The sequence below is a fragment of the Cucurbita maxima genome, unplaced genomic scaffold, assembly GCF_002738345.1.
Source record: "Cucurbita maxima cultivar Rimu unplaced genomic scaffold, Cmax_1.0 Cma_Scf00047, whole genome shotgun sequence".
Classification (NCBI taxonomy): Eukaryota; Viridiplantae; Streptophyta; class Magnoliopsida; order Cucurbitales; family Cucurbitaceae; genus Cucurbita; species Cucurbita maxima.
In genome coordinates, this window is record NW_019272063.1 from 246,133 (window position 1) to 263,776 (window position 17,644).

Genomic DNA, 17,644 nt, shown 5'->3' on the forward strand with positions numbered 1-17,644 from the left:
AAAAAAAAAAAAAAAAAAAAAAAAAAAAAAAAAAAAAAAAAAACCCAGAAAGAAAAGCAAGTGGAAAGCTGTGTCATTCATGGAATTTCATTTTCAGAGCGATCAAAATGAAGAAGCTGACCATTACTGCATTTTGGACAATCTTCAACAAGCTTTGGCACCATAAAATACATTAGGCAGCTCTTGCAACCTGCCACCACCAACACATCCTCCTCCTCTTCTTCTTCTTCTTCCTGTTCTTCCTGTTCTTCCATTGCTGCATAGTTCTTGTTGTTCTTGTTGTTGTTATTAGATGACTCCGTCGACGACTCGTCGCTATCATCGTCGTCGTCGAAGTAATAGTAATCTTCACTATAATGATCTTCTGTGATAGACCTTGGATCTTCCTTCGCCTTCATTCCATTCCTCCAGTTTATGTAGTAAATCTCCCCCGTCTGCCAAAAAAAACAAACAAAAAACCTCACATTCTCCATATTCTCTTCAAATTATAAGCAACCCTTCACATTTAAACAAAACCCATTAAACAAAATTTCAAAAAACCCCTTAAAGTTCCTTCCTTTCAATGAATCCTATACCCAAACACGAAACCTTAATAAGTTTTTGTAGAAATAACTACGGTCTACTTTGAGTATAAGCTCTCATAACTTTGCTTTTGGCTTCCAAAAGGTCTTACATCAATGGAAATGTATTCCTTACTTACAAACTTACGATCATTCCCTGACTTACCCAATTTAAGACTCTCTCCCAACAATACTCAAACATAACCTAGAAGAGCTTTGGGCTTCCCCAAAAACCTCGTACCAATAAAGATATATTCCATGCTTATAAACTCATGATGATTCTCTAAATTCCATCCTGACAACACTACTGTACCCAGAAGAAAAAAATAACCTTTAAATCGAGACACTGCTCCCAGTGGTAAGGGAGAGAGATATGGGAGTTGAGGTCCAAAGTGGTGGGAGGTTGAAGAAGATGAGAAGAAGAGGAATTTGGGGCATGTTGTTGTTGCTGATGATGATCATGATGGCGGCGGCGGCGGTGGCGGCTTAAGGAACAGTTTTGAAGAGAGCGTTCTAAGGCGGCTGTGATTGTTGCCATATTTGGAGGTGTACTCATTACTAACCCACCAAAGCTTTAAGAACATGAGCAACAAATGAAGGAACCAGAAGGAAAGAAAGAAAATGGGAGATGGAAATTAACAACTTTTTTTTTTTTTTAATAATTAATTCATTAATTAATGTGTGGGCGTGAAGAGGAGGCTTACGCGCGTGGGAATCTTACCGGAACAACTCAGTTGGGGTCCAGGACGTCTTGTCGACCATCATCCGTGGACGCATTATGTGATCATGGGAATTGCACGTCCACGCGCGGAGAGACCGCGTGGATTTTGTTCTATTTTTCGGGAAAGGTGATTGGAAAAAATAAACGCATTTACCAAAAAGAATGCCGCAGCTTTCTCCAACATTGTTGTCTCTTCTTTTCTTATCCTATAGAACATGATTTTCGATTAAATCTTTTTGATTAAATTAATTAAAATATTTCAAAACTTTCTATTTTAACAAGTAGGGATGCAATGAGATGATGTTAGGGTCGAGTTGGAGATGGCACGAATAAAATGTTCATCCTATTTAGGAGAGCGAGACGATTGTATGAAGTTAAATGAACATCATAGAGTGGGCATTCTGGAACAACTTATGAAGGAAAAGGAGATGTCTACTGAGCCGACTTGTAAGGGTGTGGAAACTCTTTGATTAGAAACTGTTTGATTCGTCAGAAACACTCTCAAACATCACTCTCAAACATAATCTTATAGATGAAGGAGAGAGACATGGAGTGTCTGAAGGGTAGAGAATGGCTTGAGAGAAAGATTCGAGAGCATAAAAAGTCAGATTCCGAGAATGAGTTTTGGGAGGATGTCGATGGCAGAAGGAATATTAGGGAGAGAGAGGGAGGGAGAGATAATGTCGGAGTGACAGAGAATAGTTTCAGAGAAAAGATTCCAAAAGCAGAAGAAAAAAGAAGAGAGAAAGACCCAACTCTGCCACTCATGTTCATGTTCATGTTCATGTTGCTTTCTCGTGATTATTACAATAAATTTACCATCGCTTTTCCCCTCTCTTTCTTACCGTTTCTCTGTCCCAAACTTAAAACCTTCTTTGTGTGGATTCCTAAATTCTTGCTTTCTTATCCCATTTGAATTTCACCTTTTTAACCCATCATCATGTTTTCTTCTTTGTTTTTTGTCTGTTTCTTCACTTCCCAACTGTTCTTTTCACTATTCTTCTGTTTAAAAAAAACATATAGCAATGAGTGAAGAGGTAGCAGTCACAAATTTGGTCAAAGGAAAAGGTTCAGAAACTGAAACAACCCATTCATCTCAGAGATTCATCATCCTGTGTTTGTGTTTGAGGTTGATACAAGAATCTAACTGCTCAACCGGGTGGATTGGAGAAGGGAACGAGTGCTATCGAGGACGTTGGGCCCTAAAGGGGTGGAGAAGAACGAAACATTCTTTATAAGGGTGTAGAAACTTCTCTCTAGTAGGCGCGTTTTGAAAAGCCCAAAGAGGACAATATCTGCTAGCGGTGGGCTTGAGCTATTACAAAACCTCTCCATCGTAGGCGTGTTTACCATGAGGTTGAGGTTATACGTAACGAGCCAAAGCGGACAATAACGACTAGCAGTGGGCTTGGATTGTTCCAAAGAATCATGCCCCTAATTAGGCGGATCATATTAGTTTATATGAACATAATATGAACACCAATGATAGTCTCCCAATTTTGGTTGTAGTTTAACAAGTTTCAAATCATAGACAAAACTGAAATGCTTTATATACATAAGCAATATTTTGTATAATTTAGCCGACGTGTAAAGAAAAATATGTGTCGGGTCTAACCTAGACATACCGAGAACTCGCTTATGCGAGATTCTTCGGATCACTGATCGATTCTATCCTAATTTAGAACACGAGCTAAGATCTCAAAGGGTAGACATCTCCATCATCCTTGGAGTAGTTGAAGAATTGGGCAGTACTGAGGCATCTGCTGAAGGGTGAAGTTTATGCTCAACATTTGCTGAAATTGTCCAAATCAAAACCAAACACAGCATAACAACTGAGACAAACACAAGGCCTGCCCAAACCATGTTGGCATAGCTCTCCAAAGGCCTGCAATGGTGTTCTAAGATCTTTGAAAACGCATCCTTCACTGTTTGGCAGTTCACAAGGCTTTCCATGCCTGGATACACATTGAAGAAATCTTGTACTGAGTTTGTGTAAGCCTCCACCGTTTTGTACTCTGAGTTCGACATGAACTGCCTATTCTCACACCCTCCATTGCTTTCATCAGAACACGTGAGTAGCTTTAGCACCTGAAAGAATAACAATGTCCATAGAGATTGGTATTGGTATCGGTATCGATGGAAATGTCAACAAATATCGCTTTGTTCGATGCTTTTTTAGGTAGAAACTTAAAGTGAAACCATATAGATTTTGTGAGATCCCATATTGGTTGGAGAGGAGAACGACGCATTCCTTATAAGAGTATGAAAACCTCTCCCTGTTAGACGCGTTTTAAAAATCTTGAGGGGAAGTCTAAAAGGGAAAGCCCAAAGAGAACAATTTCTGCTCGCGGTGGGCTTGGGCTATTACAAATGATATCAGAGTCAGACACCAGGAGCTGTACCAACGAGAACGCTGGGCTCCTAGAGGGGGTGGATTTTGAGATCTCACATCGGTTGGAGAAGAGGACAAAACACTCTTATAAGGGTGTAGAAATCTTTTCCTAGCAGACGCGTTTTTAAAACCTTGAGGGAAAGCCCGAAAGGGAAATTCCAGGGAGGATAATATCTGTTAGTAGTGAGTTTGGGCTGTTACAATAGTATCAAAACTAGACACCAAACGGTGTGTCAGCGAGGACGCTAGGTCCCCAAGGGATAGATTGTGAGATCCCACACTGGTGTGAGAGGCCTCCAAGGAGATGGATTGTGAGATCCCATACCGGTTGGAGAAGAGAACAAAGCATTCCTTATAAGAGTGTAGAAACCTCTCTCTAACATACGTGTTTTAAAAACCTAGAGGGGAAGCCTGAAAAGGAAAGCCAAAGAAGACAATTTCTGCTCGCAGTGGGCTTGGGCTATTACAAATGATATTAGAGCCAGACACCGGGAGATGTACCAGCGAGAACGCTGGGCTCCTAGAGGGGATGGATTGTGAGATCTCACATTGGTTGGAGAGGAGAACAAAACACTCCTTATAAGGGTGTGAAAACCTCTCCCTAGCAGACACGCTTTTAAAACCTTGAGGGGAAGCCTAGAAGGGAAAGGCCAAAGAGGACTAATATCTCATAGCAGTGAGTTTTGACTGTTACAAATGGTATCAAAGCCAGACACCACACAATGTGCCAATGAGGACGTTTGGCCTTTACGGGGGTGGATTGTGAGATCCCACATCGGTTGGAGAGGAGAACGAAGCATTCGTGTAGAAACTCAAAGAGAACAATTTCTGCTAGCAGTGGGCTTGAGCTGTTACATATTGAAACCTAAAGAGAACAATAACATAGTACGTACGTCCAAACATATTTACCTTGGGGATATCTCGGATACGAATGGTGTTCATTGCACAGTTTTCGGGTTGATATTCATAATATGGAGGTTCTGAGAAAGGATTGCAGACCAAACCAATGTCTGGATATGATACGGAAATTTGTGTGTTGACCTGCAAAAACAAAAGAAATTCAAAGGTTCAAAGGGTAATTTGACCTGCCAATAGAAAAATAACATAAAAAGATAAACAAAAAAGCATTACCTGATTAACAAGATCATAAATCTCTGAGCTTACATCAGTTAGAGCTGATTTGGCAGTCAGCAGTTGCTCACATGGGAGAATAGAACTGAGGCTATTGTTGTTGGGATTTTCTTGAAACATTTCAAGAGCTCTGCAACTGTCTACTGAGAAACTGAAACCAAACAACCAAAAACAATATGACTTCTTTGTTTTTATGAACAAACTAAATCTTGTTCTTCAAAATATAGCAGAGAGTTTTACTTGTTCAAGAAAAGATACAAGCCAAAGAACATCCAACACACAACTGTTAGAAACCAGCACAGAAGAATGAAGCTGCAAGAAAAATGTTTAAGGATGTCGTGTTATCTGTTGTGTTTGGTTGGATTTTGTTAGAAGTCGATGCACGAATGCTCCCGGAAACCCGGGACAGAAACATGGATAGCATAGATGCCTCTTAATACTATTAGACGTGGATTTGAAATGTGCATAGCTCCTTTTAATCACGGAGTACAAATTTGAAATACTTTTACAGTTTCTTTCTCATTCTCGAGAAATTTCTCGTGACGGAGTGGATATCGATGCTTACCTGTGAAATAGTCTATGTAATCTGAGGATCCCAAATACTGCAAATATCAGAAAAGTGAGCTTTTGATCAACACTTATTGAACAGATTTAGTTGTCTTTTTGATGTTTTTAAGAAACCACCCAAACTCACCAGACAGACCAATTACAGCTCCCAGATTCAAGGAAATTGTAACCATAGTCGCTATGTACCTGCACCCATACACACATCCATTCAATATATTTATCAAATTATGAGATAGTGGTAAAAGCTCAGATGTTTCGTTAATAAATATGACAACTGTTGTAAAGGAAGAACTTTCAAAAACCAAATGTTTATCAAACGGGATGTTAGAAAGTCAAGTTTAGGGATCTAAGAGGCGAGGCCTTGATTGGAGATGATCTTGACTACGTTCCACCTGAAGAAGTCTGTAACAGTCCAAGTCCACCGTTAGTAGATATTATCCACTTTGGTCCGTTACATATCATCATCAGCCTCACGGTTTTAAAACGCGTCTACTATGGAGAGGGTCTAGCCCTACTCCGACCAGAGCCAGTCACCGGCTCTTACAAATGTTATTAGAACTAGTCACTGGACGGTGTGAGGCACTGATCGGAGTAGGGCTAGATCTTCTCCATAGTAGACGCATTTTAAAACTGTGAGACTGATGGTGATACGTAACAGACCAAAGTGGACAATATCTACTAGCGGTGGGTTTGGATTGTTACAAATGGTATCAGAGTCAGACACCAGACAGTGTGCTAGCGAGGACACGGGGCCCCTAAGGGAAGTGGATTGTGAGGTCCTACATCAGTTGGAAAGGGGAACGAAACATTCCTACTAAGGGTGTGGAAACCTCTCCCTAGTAGACTCATTTTAAAACCGTGAGGCTGAAGGTGATACATAACGGGCCAAAGAGGACAATATCTACTAATGGTGGGTTTAGGCTGTTACAAAGTTTCGGTAGCTACATCGCGAGTCTCTTCCCTTCGGAGGCACAACATGAATACAACCGTTCTAAAAGAACGTCGAGGAAGAGATGACTATGCATGACAGGGTCGTAAAGGACTTTCTTAAACGAAAAATCTATTAGATATGAAACTAAAAGTTGAAAAACGAGGTAGGAGAAGAGAGTTACATTATGTTGAGGCCCTTGTGGATCAAGCGCCTGTTCTTGTTGGCTTGGCACTGAATATTTGCAGCTTGAGCATCAAGTGTGTGAGAGGTAGAAGTCAAAGTTGTAGCAGCTGCCTCCTCATGAGTTCCAATTCCTTTAGAAGCTTCTAAGTTGTGAATCATATCTTTCATAGCTGAAGTTGTGTTTTGTATAGTGTTTAATGCCCCATTGGCTGTCTCTATTATGATCTTCACCACATCCTTTGCCTCTCTATCAAATCTACTGCTGCCTACAATCACCAATCCACATCCCACCCTGCCCACACACATCATACATTCATACAATTTTTGGATCGTTCGTTTATGATTCCGTATACTTCTAACTAACTCTTGATATCGATAAGCGAATGAGTTATGTCGTGTTTATTGAATATGTCGGGATTAAACAGTGTTTTGTCTATTTCGTTCGACCAGTTATCTATTATATCGTGTCAAACCAACTAATATTTGTCTAGTAAAACTAGCCATGGTACTTTAAAATCAACCTACTTTGAGTGCTCGAAACACTTACATAGCCAAAATTGTGAAGAAAGTAGCCAAAAGAAAGGTCCATAGGTAAAATTTGTGCCCACAATGTGAAATTTTCTTCAACTTTCCCTTGCCCCTTCTCTTGCCACAACACAAAGTTTTTGCATAAAATCCTCCATATGCTATTCCACACACAAGCCAGGCCACTCCAATCCCATACCCTGTAGCTCCTGTGAATATTGTTGACTGAAAAGAACAAAGAACACGAAAACGTCGACACCGTAAAAACATTAACAGTGTAGTTTGATTGAACCAAACCAACTTGAACTTGTTAAGAATGATATTGTCTCTTTTCATAAGTATCTATATTAGAGATCTTTACTCATCCTACATGTTTCATTGTTCGATTGATTTAAGTTGTTTGAATTGAGCTATCGAGATAAAGTTCTTCGACTTTGATAAGTTTACGACTCAAACAAATAAGTTAGTCGAAAAAGTTTCATAATTTAATCGAACCCAACTCGAGAAAGAGAACTTACACTCCAATAGTGTTTGTTGGTGATGTTATATCCACCTCTATACATCTTGAAATGGTTCAAAGGATCAACTCGAACCGTATTATCTTCTTCCTCAAGTGCTTCCAACCCATCATTTCTCTGCACAGAATCTCTCCCTGCAAGAAACCCCCCACCAAAATGATACTCAAAATCGTTTCAAACCCAACAGGTTCTTCCTTTGATGATTAATTCTTTTTGAAAAAGACTCCATTTTTACCATATTGTATTAGAGAGCTGGAGGATGAAATTTTCTGTCCCACAGTTTCCGGGAAAATCCAGGATGAACTGATGAACATCCAAATCAGAGGAATTATGAACCCTTTAACTCCATTTCTTGATCCCATCATCTGGAGAGGGAAAAAAAAACATTTTAATCATAAAAAATGTATATTTTTTTAATTAAAAAACAGCCTACCTGTTAAAGGAATTAGTAGTTTAGATTGGAAGCAGAGAAAATGGGGAAGAAAGTGAAAAAAGATTTGCTTCGTGAAGTTGGTTTTAAGAAACAGAATGACCAAATTTACAAGAAAGGAACAAAAACTGATTTAAAATCCAAAACCCAATACATTAGAAATTGAATTTTTTCAAAAAATTCTTCACGAAATCTTAGAGAATTCAATAATAATCTCAACATCTCCCACTTTTTAGGAGGAAAAAAAAAACCAAACCACATGGAAAGTTGCAGGTTGGTCTGAGAAAGACAAGATGATGAATACGTTATTACATTAATAAAGACACTTATGCAGAAATAAAATGAAATGATATTGTGAAGGTACGTGGTTCCTGGCAATCCCGCAACTTTTTTTAAATGCGGTTAGAATTTGTGACCAAAATGAAGCATTTCTTTAGGAATGGGTTCCTTCGAATTTTGCAGAGGGTTGGGTTTGAAAATTTGAAGGGTTGGGTTGAATTTTCAAGGTGAGGAAGTTAAAGCGAGAAACGTGGAGAAAAAGGCAACCTTGTTTGTTGAATTTCGATATAGTTTTGAACAGTTTAGCTCAAGTTTGTAGTTTAACGTTACTTCGAACACTTTCATGGGTTAAAAAAAATTGATGGTTTCAATAAAAACAAATCAACGAGTAAAACGATGCTTAATCTGAACACAGATCAATTATCATTCTAAAAGTTGATGAATCGATTTTTCACTCAGTAATTATTGAGCTAAAAGGAAGAATGAACTAAACTAAATACCGTTTTTACTTTTGTAATTATGAGTATGAAGCTTGTTAGAAGCTAGTTGATCTCAAGGCATGGAGTGGGAATATGGTTTCCTTGAAGATTCTTCATGTGTGTGAAAAGCTTGAAATATTTTAGGTCAGATGATGCTTAAAATGTTATAAAGTGGAGAAGAAAGAACAAAAGAAATTTGTAGCCAATTTTAGAATTACAAAAATGACCATAGAAATTAGTTTTTTCATCATTTGTTTAGACCCCGGTCTAAGTTAAACTTGGCGATGGAAGTCTTCTTTCGTTTCTCGACGTAAAGTAAGACTAAGTTTATGAGCTTATTATCTTAGGTCGGAATAAGTTGATAGGATCCCCTTTTTTACGTCCCCATGTCCCTCCCGTGTGGCGACAAGGGGGTGTAAAAAGGAAAGAGGGATAGAGTTTCTCTCGCTTTTGGCATAGCAGGCCCCAACGGGAGGCCCGCACGACGGACTACTTTTTTTCATAATTTTTTATAAGGGTATCATTGGTCATTATTCCTCGACTATTTCTAAAATCCAGTTACAATAAATATTTTTGAATAAAATTGATGGAAATATTGTTTATTATGACTTTTCATTTTTGCGAGAGCATTAGAAAGAAAAGCATTCCTAATTATTACACAGCATCTAAGTTACAATCTACCTCTTCAAACTAATGTATGAATCCATATATGCTATAAAGCAACAAAAAAGAAGAAATAAATTAAAAGAGGAACCAACAACTTTGTGGACTCGAATTAAAGCAACTAAACAATTTGATCATTCATATGCAGAAAATGCTTTCCTTTCCTTCCCTTTCCTTTCCTTGCTTGAGGAAGTAATTTGAAAGGGAGATTGTGTTGTTGATGACTTTTCATGATTGCATAGAGTGAGCGGTCGGCGGCAGGATTGTGTTCGCTAACTCGTCGTTCACCTTCACTGGAAGAGGCGGCATCTGCTTCATTACTTCGGGCATTTCGTTCAAGCTACAACCATCAAGATTCAACGGTGAGTCCATTGAAATTTTTTCGACTTTTAAAGCTAAGTATCCACAAGAATTCCCATAACTTACTGTACGGATCATAAAAAGGTCGAATTAGCATTCAAAATTTAGATTCTATCACTGAAGAGTTGATTTACCGAGAGGAATTAGTAACTTTTCGATTCAACCAACCTACACCTCGAAATTAATTTACGCAATCAAACTAGTTGGTCTTAGTCACCAAAACCGAGCTTCCTACGCTATGAGTAAACATTGACCAGGAGATCTCATGGAAGTTCAGATAACAGTTGGAACATATCATCTATAATAATGTGGTAGCTGGTTATTGAAGAAATTAGAAGTTAAGTCATCTAGCCCATGAGACTTGGACTTTCCCAACTCAAGCATAACAGTGATTATCCAAGAAAAAATGTCTATCCATCTGCAAACAAACCTCAAAATGAGGTATCTATCTACGCTAACAAGGAAAAACTTACCAAAACCAAACTTTGAAAAGTACCCAAAGAAAGGAATACCTTGATATGAGTACTGTAAAAAGGCTAGGCAGAACGGAGGCACATGTAGGGATATAGATCCATGGAAAGCAACCAAACTGGAAAAGTTCTCGATCTCGGAGGGAACAAAGGGAAAGGTAAGCCACGTGTCACAATTGGCGATGCGATTGTGCCCCTAAGAAAGTCATTGAGGACGATGACTAGCTTATGTGGGGGAGAGTGTCACAACCTCACTGAGAGAAAGTAGGTTGTGGCCCCACATGCAAGGCAGACAAGGAACGACCCTCAAGTGGCGTTCCTCCGACCATGTGAAAGCCAAGATAAACAAGTGTCATAATGCAACTGAGGAGGACGGTGCATCATCTAACACACCAAGAGTTTACATTCAAGCCAAGCTAAGGCATATGCAAGGTTGGAGAGAACGAGGTAACATGAGTTTTGAGGTTTCGATATGAATGGTGAGCTTTGTTATAGACAAAACTTTTGTGGGGTATCGATATGAGTTCCAGCATGCAACTCTGGAGTTAAGTCCACCTATATGAAAGATGAAAGCCCACCAAATTTGGTGAGTCAATCGCATACTCGACGGATGCTCCACAGAGTCGTATGACGGCTTGCCAAAATGACGTATACTCCAAAAAGATTGGAAATGTCTAAAAATGTATTATAGGGGGAGGCATGGCGTCGGCTCTCCACCACCCCTAGGCCTTGTGGCCTAAGCAAGATACTTTGTAGCACATACGTGTGCCACAACGTGGACGAGCATTGCAAGACAAGCATCTCGTGTGTCTTCCTTTGAAATGGGTCTTTCAAGAATCGTGTCACGGCACGAGTGTGCCGACTTTGCACCCCAGCCCATGTGTTGGAGATTGGATTATACACCCGCTATCCATAACGGATTCCATAAATGATTTAGCATAGACACAGGAGGGTCTAACACCTAGTTCTATCTGTCTATTTCGTTTGTTATCTTCTGCGAGATCGATGATCCAAAGTTTGGTACTTATGGGAACCTATCTCGCAGAACATAACAAACAAAATAGACAAATGGAGGAGTTGTTATCCCAAGGTGGTAGACAAACAGAATTTCCATGCTAAAAATGGACTTTCTGCTAAATGTACGTTAAGAGGGTATGAATATTCGATAAAACTGAGGAAAGCATGCTGGTACAAATGGGGGGAGTGAGGAGAAAAGCAGTGAAGGTAATGTTACTTACTCGCTCATTATTTTGAGGATGTTATCTCGCGTTTGGCAGAAGAGACTGATATTATCTTGTATCTGCATAAAACAAAAAGTTATTACTTACTCGTTCGTAGATTCTTGCTTAAACTTAAAAATGGTGAAACAAGATCCGGACAGCCAAGTTCTTCACCTGAAAAGATGCAAGATTAGAAGATATTTGATTCATGGCATGTGCATTCTGTTCAAGAAGCTCTCCAGTTGTACCACCAATAGCTGAAAGCATCACAATGAACAAATGAAAATGTTATGCCCTTTTTCTAATCCAATATGTATAACCTAAAGGAGAACTCACAAGCAACTTTCATTGCTTGTGACCTGTATATATAAAACCGAAAGGAAAACTCACAACCAACGTAATTGTAACTTTCATTGCAATTTTTCATTTCATCAATGAATTATTTTGTTTCCTGTATATTGCAGAAAAAAAACAATTGCAATCCTGAACATAATATGCATCAAGACCTTGAAACGAATCTGTTTCTCACATTCTAAAACAAGCACAACAGACTTTCTCTCAAGCTTTGGGATAGGGGATGTGAGATCGAACATCAGTTGGGGAGGAGAACAAAGCATTCTTTATAAGAATGTAGAAACCTCTCCCTAGCCGACGTATTTTTAAAACCTTGAGGGGAAGTCTAAAAGAAAAAACCCAAAGAGGACATGATTCCAATTAAGATAATTGTTTATAAGCGACTATTGACCACTCGCCCCATTTTGATTAGGTTTCCTTTTCTTTCTTTCCCCCATGGGCTACTAGAAATCGGGCTTGAAGCTCTCACCTTACCAACGAGCCGACCGCTGATGGCTGTTGATCACGACTACTACCAAAAAGCTCCAATGAAGATGAATATATTTGCTAGCAGAGGGTTTGGGCGGTGGACACGAGGCGGTGCGTCAGCAAGAACGCTAGGCTCCAAAGGAGGTAGATTTGGGGGTTCCACAACGATTGGAGAAGGGAGCGAGTGCCAGCAAGGATGCTATCCCCCAAAGGATGCGGATTGGGAGATCCCACATTAGTTGGGGAGTAGAACGAAACATTTTTTATAAGGGTGTGGAAACCTCTCCCTAGCAGACGCATTTTAAAAACCTTGAAGGGAAGCCCGAAAGGAAAAGCCCAAAGAAGATAATATCTACTAGCGGTGGGTTTAGGCCGTTACAAGGGAAGTGGAATCACCACCTTGGGGGACAACGTAGTTCTTTTTCCTTCTTGAAACAAAAAGACATTTTCAATCATGCATCGCAGGAAAGGGAGAAAAAAGACTCCAACAAGAAATAATAAATACAAACAAGATCTACTCAAGGGTTTTGATAGAAACACTCCCAACTGAAAATTCTTTGATTTCTCTCTAACCACCATCAAAAGTCTTGACTTTAACCATAATGAGATTGATAATTTTGAACTTTCTAAGCGCAGAGAAGCTGTTCCAAATTCATCCTCTTGAACCAAACACCTGAATCAAATATTCTTTGATTCCTGTGAAACCAAATTTCTGGAATTATGAAATATGACAGCTTGCACCTTTGTTATGGACCCACTAAACTTTGAAAATCTTGAATAAAGAAAACTAGCAATTAGCCACAATGAACATGAGAAAAATATGTGATCTTGACCATTCACCATCCCCAACACACAATGAGCATACTAGAGGGTAGCAAACTGAGGAAGGAAGTTCCCTTTGGAGATTTCAGCACTATTTAAACCTGAGTGGAGTATTTTTCCCGTTTAGAACATCGACTTTATTAGGCTTTTTGGTTTCCAAATGGATGACAATACCTAGCTCTGTGTTGGGGAAGGAAAAGATATATTTTTTCGATGAACAAACATAGAATTCCTCTGAAGGAACAACTTTCCAGCTTTTAGCATCATCCATTTTATAGAATAAAAAAAATAGAGTATTCCAAATTTTCCAAGAGTTTCTTAACATGTACTAATGATGATACAACGCCTATCAAAAGACAATCACGCTTCACGATACCATTTATATCTTCAAATAACCAAAAGACATAGGTAAAACTTTCAGAGAAGGGAAAAAAAATGGGCTAGCAAATGGTTTGGGTATACAGAAGAACAAGCATGGCAGTTGAATAATTACTATACGATTTATTACCTACATGTCTATATTTTTCTTTTAAGAACAGTACCTACAAGTCTATTAATAACAGATATGAAATTTACTCCCTCATCCATCATGTTGAGAATGAAGAGTGGGAGCTGCAACAGCCCAAAACACATAGTGGTGTGAAGGAAGACATGTGTAGAAACAAAACCTTTATATGAGACGCCGTCATCATTGTCCATGGGAATCCTAGGCATTCCATAAGGAGACACATTAGGCCTAGCTGCAACCTGTGCTGACTTCATTGAAGGGTCAGATACTCTTTCCTGAAACAAAAAAAAATATCATTCCTCAGCTCTATGAGCATGCCAAAATTATGATGAGACTTTCCATCGAAAAATGGCCAACTTGTATATTTATTTGCATTTTACAATAAAATTTACTGGTTCTGGTGGATGTAATAAAAGGGATTAGTTCTTCATGCAATTGGTTGGCAGTCATTGGATAATTTCATGTTAAAAGTAAAGAGTCTTGGACTTTGGAGCACAGATATAACGGTGTATCTTTCCCTAAAAACCCAATACTGCAAGCAAACACAATATGGTGGATGCTTTAACTGAAATATACACTCCAAGTGTTAAGGCGTGTTTTTTTTTTTTTTAACAAGAAACAATTTTTCATTGATATAAAAGGGAAAAAAAATAGAGCTCGAGGAACAGACCCCATAGGTAGTCAAAAGAACAAGAAGCCGAACCAAAAAGAAAGGAATTCCCAAAAATACAAGAAATGAAATAAAACAATGGAGAACAAAGCACCCCAAGGAGAAACAGACACAAAACCCCAGAGTACATAAAGCACTTACAGTTTGAACAAAAAGAAGACATATTGCACTTACAAGACATCAAATATAATGAGTTTTGCAACAATCTAATGAGTTTTATCCTTGACATTAGCATTCAAAATACAATTACATCTTTCTTATGGTACAACGTTTTAAAACAAAGTTCTAAAAAAGATAGAAAATAAAGGGAAAAAAATAGTGCAAGCACGTAAAGAACGCCAAATATAATGTTATCTGCAATGACAGAAATAAATAATGTTGGTTGGAGCTATTTCTAATTGGTCAATGAAAAGTTGTTATTCTGCTCAAGGAGGCTAATATTTTTGTTCAGTTTAGTTTCTTAAGATATTAGGATTTTAGCTACCAGTTAGCAGCCTACTTAATATACTGCTAGCCCAAATTGACAGCAGATTTAATCGCTGAATAAAATTGAGAGAAACAACCATTTATCAGGCACTTAATAGAGGTTTAACTAATGCATACGCTGCAAGTAAAAAATGTACAATAAATCAAGGGAAAAAACAAGACAACACAGAAAAAACAGTACACTTGTAATTATTGCTGAAAGGAGAGGCAACGCTTGAAAACACAAGAACTAAGAGGTAATAGAAATGAAAGGAAGAGGAAAGGAAGCACCAATGATTTACATCATACCTTCTTATCTTTATTCTTTCTTGTTAAATTGTGTTCTTCCTTCCTTCTCTTGCTATTTTCTTTTTTCTGACAAAAATAAAGTGAAACAAAGATAAAAAGAGACAGCTTAAATAAAATTGAAACCTGCAATAATGATATAAAAGTATATAGATCTCCATAGATGATGATAGAGTGTCTTTCATTGCTATAGTAAAATACACAGACCAAAAAGAACCACATACAAAATTAAATAAAAAAATCTAGTTTTGAAGGGGAAACATTTGCCTGAACATGAAGAAAATTTATCCATTTCTTTTGAGTTTAAAAAACAAGAGAAACGTGGATATAAAATTGTTTGCATCTTTCATCCCTAATTGTCAGAAGGGGCATAATTGTGTGGATGCATCGACTTTCAGACCATTGAAATATATACAATCTAGAATATGCATGTATTTTAACCTACTTTGTTTAACAGAACCTGTGAGATTCCATATCGGTTGGAGAGGAGAACGAAACACCCTTTATAAGTGTGTAGAAACCTCTTCCTAGCAAACGCGTTTTAAAAACCTTGAGGGGAAGCCCGAAAGGGAAAGCCCAAAGAGGACAATATTTGCTTGCGGTGGGCTTGGGTTGTTACAAATGTTATCAAAGTCAAACACAAGACGATGTGTCAGAGAGGAGGCTGAGCCCCAAAGGGGTGGACATGAGGCGATGTGCTAGCAAGGATGCTGGGCCCCGAAGGGGGGTAGATTTGGTGGAGGTCCCACATCGATCGGAGAAAGAAACGAGTGCCAACGAGGACGCTGGGCCCCAAAGAGGAGTGGATTCTAAGATCCTACATCGGTTGGGAAGGAGAACGAGACACCCTTTATAAGGGTGTCGAAACTCTAGGAGACGCGTTTTAAAAACCTTGAGGAGAATCCCGAAAGAAAAAGCCCAAAAATGACAATATCTGCTAGCGGTGGGCTTGAGTTGTTACATAACCACATTGAAGGCAAGAACTTCACGAAGCCTCAAGCAAAGGTGAGACTGAGCACAAAATAGAGCCACTCTAATTTGGATATTTCTTTGCTGATAGTAAATTCTAACCAATTACAAGGCTAGTGTACCCATGATTACTCACGAAACAGAAATTTTATTTGTTTACAAAAGCGAGAACTGAGAAAAGGAACTCACATTCATCCATCTGCAACGCAAGGCAACATCTCGTACAGTCTTATTTGGTAGCTGCATAGCAATCTTTGCATAACGAATAACACTGGACTCTCCGGCATATCTGTGTCATATAAACCAAATCAAGATCATTTACTAAGACGACCAGGCCACCTAAAATGCAATATTTAGAAGAATGGGGTATAGGTAAAACAATAATAAGACTACACACAGAGATCAGCTCAATTATGACCTCATTTCCCCTTAAAGAGACATTAGAAAATGAAGAAGAAAGAAAGATGAAAAAGTAAAAGAAAAGAAGCCTCTAAGAACAAATAAGAGACCCCTCATATTCACACAAGAATTCATTAAAAAGCATGGCCTCATAATACCAAGAGCCATGAAAACAAAAGAAACTCAGGCGGAACCTTAGAAGTAAGAATTCAGTGTTAGAACTCATTCTAGCAGTCATATGGCAGGCTGTTAGAGTTAAAATCTTCTTAGTGTTAGTACTCTACTGGCCAAGAATAAGTGCAAGAACTATTATCAGATGCTATGTGGTGAGGTTCAGATTATCGAAGGGGCATATTCCACATAAACGCATAAATGGTAAACTACCAAGAATCTCATTCGAAGCAAACTGTGTTAACATATATATTTACACTACTCCATAAGAATTAGTTCAGTCCATAGACGTCGCTGGTATACTAAGAGGAATTTTAAGATACTAAAAAAAAAGAGTACAAATTGTTCCTCTCGTCCAATCCCCAAATGACTTAGGGACTAATCTCCTAATTTAACCATTTGAAATGATAAAGCATGAACCAAGCCACGAAAAAAGCTGCAAAAATAAGGTGAAATAACTCGAACTTAAAAAGGCAAAAATGAATTCCCATTGGGAGTAATCAAATCCCCCTTAATTTAAGCAACTTCCGGATAAACTCAAAAGCAAGAAGTTCAAAAGCAACAATTGAAAACAGGAAAAAACTCACTTCTTAAGGCCTTCTTCCAGTGTGAGCTGCTCATCAGATGTCCAATCCGTGGAGATACCAGGATTGTGCTTCATCGCAAGAGCGGAGCTGGAACTATCCGCTGCAGGCACTGGGGTGGAATTACCATTGCTGGGGTTCCCTCCATCGAAGGAAGACGAGGGCTGGCCAGCTTCTTGATGGTTCCCAGATGGGTTAGCCATCAAAACTCCCAACAATTCAACCGTTTCCCAATCCCAAATCCAAATCCAAATCCAAAATCAAAATTGAAAGAAACCCACCTCCTAAAACCACATAATTGACCGTTGGCTCCCGCCAATTGAGAATCCTGGAACCAAAATCAGGGAACCCAGAAGAAAGAAGGCAGAGAAGAAACAGAAAGCAAGGTCCGCGAAAGAAAAATTGAAGATAGAGGAGTCAACCAATGAAGAAACTGGAAAAAGAGGAGGGAAGCAGATAGAGGTCAAAGATTTGTACGGAATAAGACTGAAGGGAGCTC

At 38.7% G+C, this 17,644-nt stretch overlaps 3 protein-coding genes across 5 annotated transcripts in view; all 3 read right to left on the bottom strand.

The window, feature by feature from the left end:
- The window catches only part of LOC111470894, a 1,719-nt gene extending 530 nt beyond the window's left edge, over positions 1-1,189 (bottom strand). Inside the window, exons 1-2 of one of the 2 annotated variants that reach the window (XM_023116553.1) lie at positions 892-1,189; positions 38-434 (exon numbers count right to left, since the gene is read on the bottom strand). In XM_023116553.1, the coding sequence (XP_022972321.1) occupies positions 78-434; positions 892-1,116 (582 nt within the window). In that variant the 5' untranslated portion in view covers positions 1,117-1,189 and the 3' untranslated portion in view covers positions 38-77. Of the gene's footprint in view, positions 1-32; positions 435-891 lie in introns of both variants that reach the window. The other variant, XM_023116554.1, reaches the window with a different exon arrangement.
- A 1,511-nt stretch (positions 1,190-2,700) lies between these two features.
- On the bottom strand, positions 2,701-8,030 carry LOC111470709. 2 transcript variants are annotated; one of them, XM_023116301.1, is made up of 11 exons: positions 7,962-8,030; positions 7,764-7,893; positions 7,529-7,662; positions 7,033-7,235; positions 6,484-6,777; positions 5,499-5,557; positions 5,370-5,406; positions 5,045-5,116; positions 4,805-4,955; positions 4,583-4,714; positions 2,701-3,369 (listed from the first exon to the last, which is right to left on the bottom strand). In XM_023116301.1, the coding sequence occupies exons 2-11, from the start codon at positions 7,891-7,893 to the stop codon at positions 2,980-2,982; spliced, it is 1,602 nt and encodes a 533-aa protein (XP_022972069.1). In that variant the 5' UTR covers positions 7,962-8,030; the 3' UTR covers positions 2,701-2,979. The 2 variants fall into 2 exon arrangements, with proteins under 2 accessions (XP_022972069.1, XP_022972070.1); XM_023116302.1 differs by lacking the exon at positions 5,045-5,116.
- Positions 8,031-9,309: 1,279 nt separating this feature from the next.
- On the bottom strand, positions 9,310-17,623 carry LOC111470710. Its single transcript, XM_023116304.1, has 7 exons — positions 17,149-17,623; positions 16,181-16,280; positions 15,026-15,091; positions 13,742-13,856; positions 11,604-11,686; positions 11,448-11,509; positions 9,310-9,719 (listed from the first exon to the last, which is right to left on the bottom strand). Exons 1-7 carry the CDS (start codon positions 17,346-17,348, stop codon positions 9,608-9,610), a joined length of 738 nt encoding a protein of 245 aa, XP_022972072.1. The 5' UTR covers positions 17,349-17,623; the 3' UTR covers positions 9,310-9,607.
- Between the last annotated feature and the right edge of the window lie 21 nt (positions 17,624-17,644).

Excerpts from the sequence above, each read along its gene's own strand:
- LOC111470709 (XM_023116301.1), bottom strand. The coding sequence starts at position 7,893 with ATGATGGGATCAAGAAATGGAGTTAAAGGGTTCATAATTCCTCTGATT. Across the intron at positions 5,117-5,369 it reads TTACATAGACTATTTCACAG|CTTCATTCTTCTGTGCTGGT; the intron begins GTAAGCATCGAT and ends TTTTTCTTGCAG. Across the intron at positions 4,956-5,044 it reads TTGTATCTTTTCTTGAACAA|TTTCTCAGTAGACAGTTGCA; the intron begins GTAAAACTCTCT and ends GTTTGGTTTCAG.
- LOC111470710 (XM_023116304.1), bottom strand. The coding sequence starts at position 17,348 with ATGGCTAACCCATCTGGGAACCATCAAGAAGCTGGCCAGCCCTCGTCT. Across the intron at positions 11,687-13,741 it reads TGACGGCGTCTCATATAAAG|CTATTGGTGGTACAACTGGA; the intron begins GTTTTGTTTCTA and ends TGATGCTTTCAG. Across the intron at positions 11,510-11,603 it reads CTAATCTTGCATCTTTTCAG|ATACAAGATAATATCAGTCT; the intron begins GTGAAGAACTTG and ends TGTTTTATGCAG.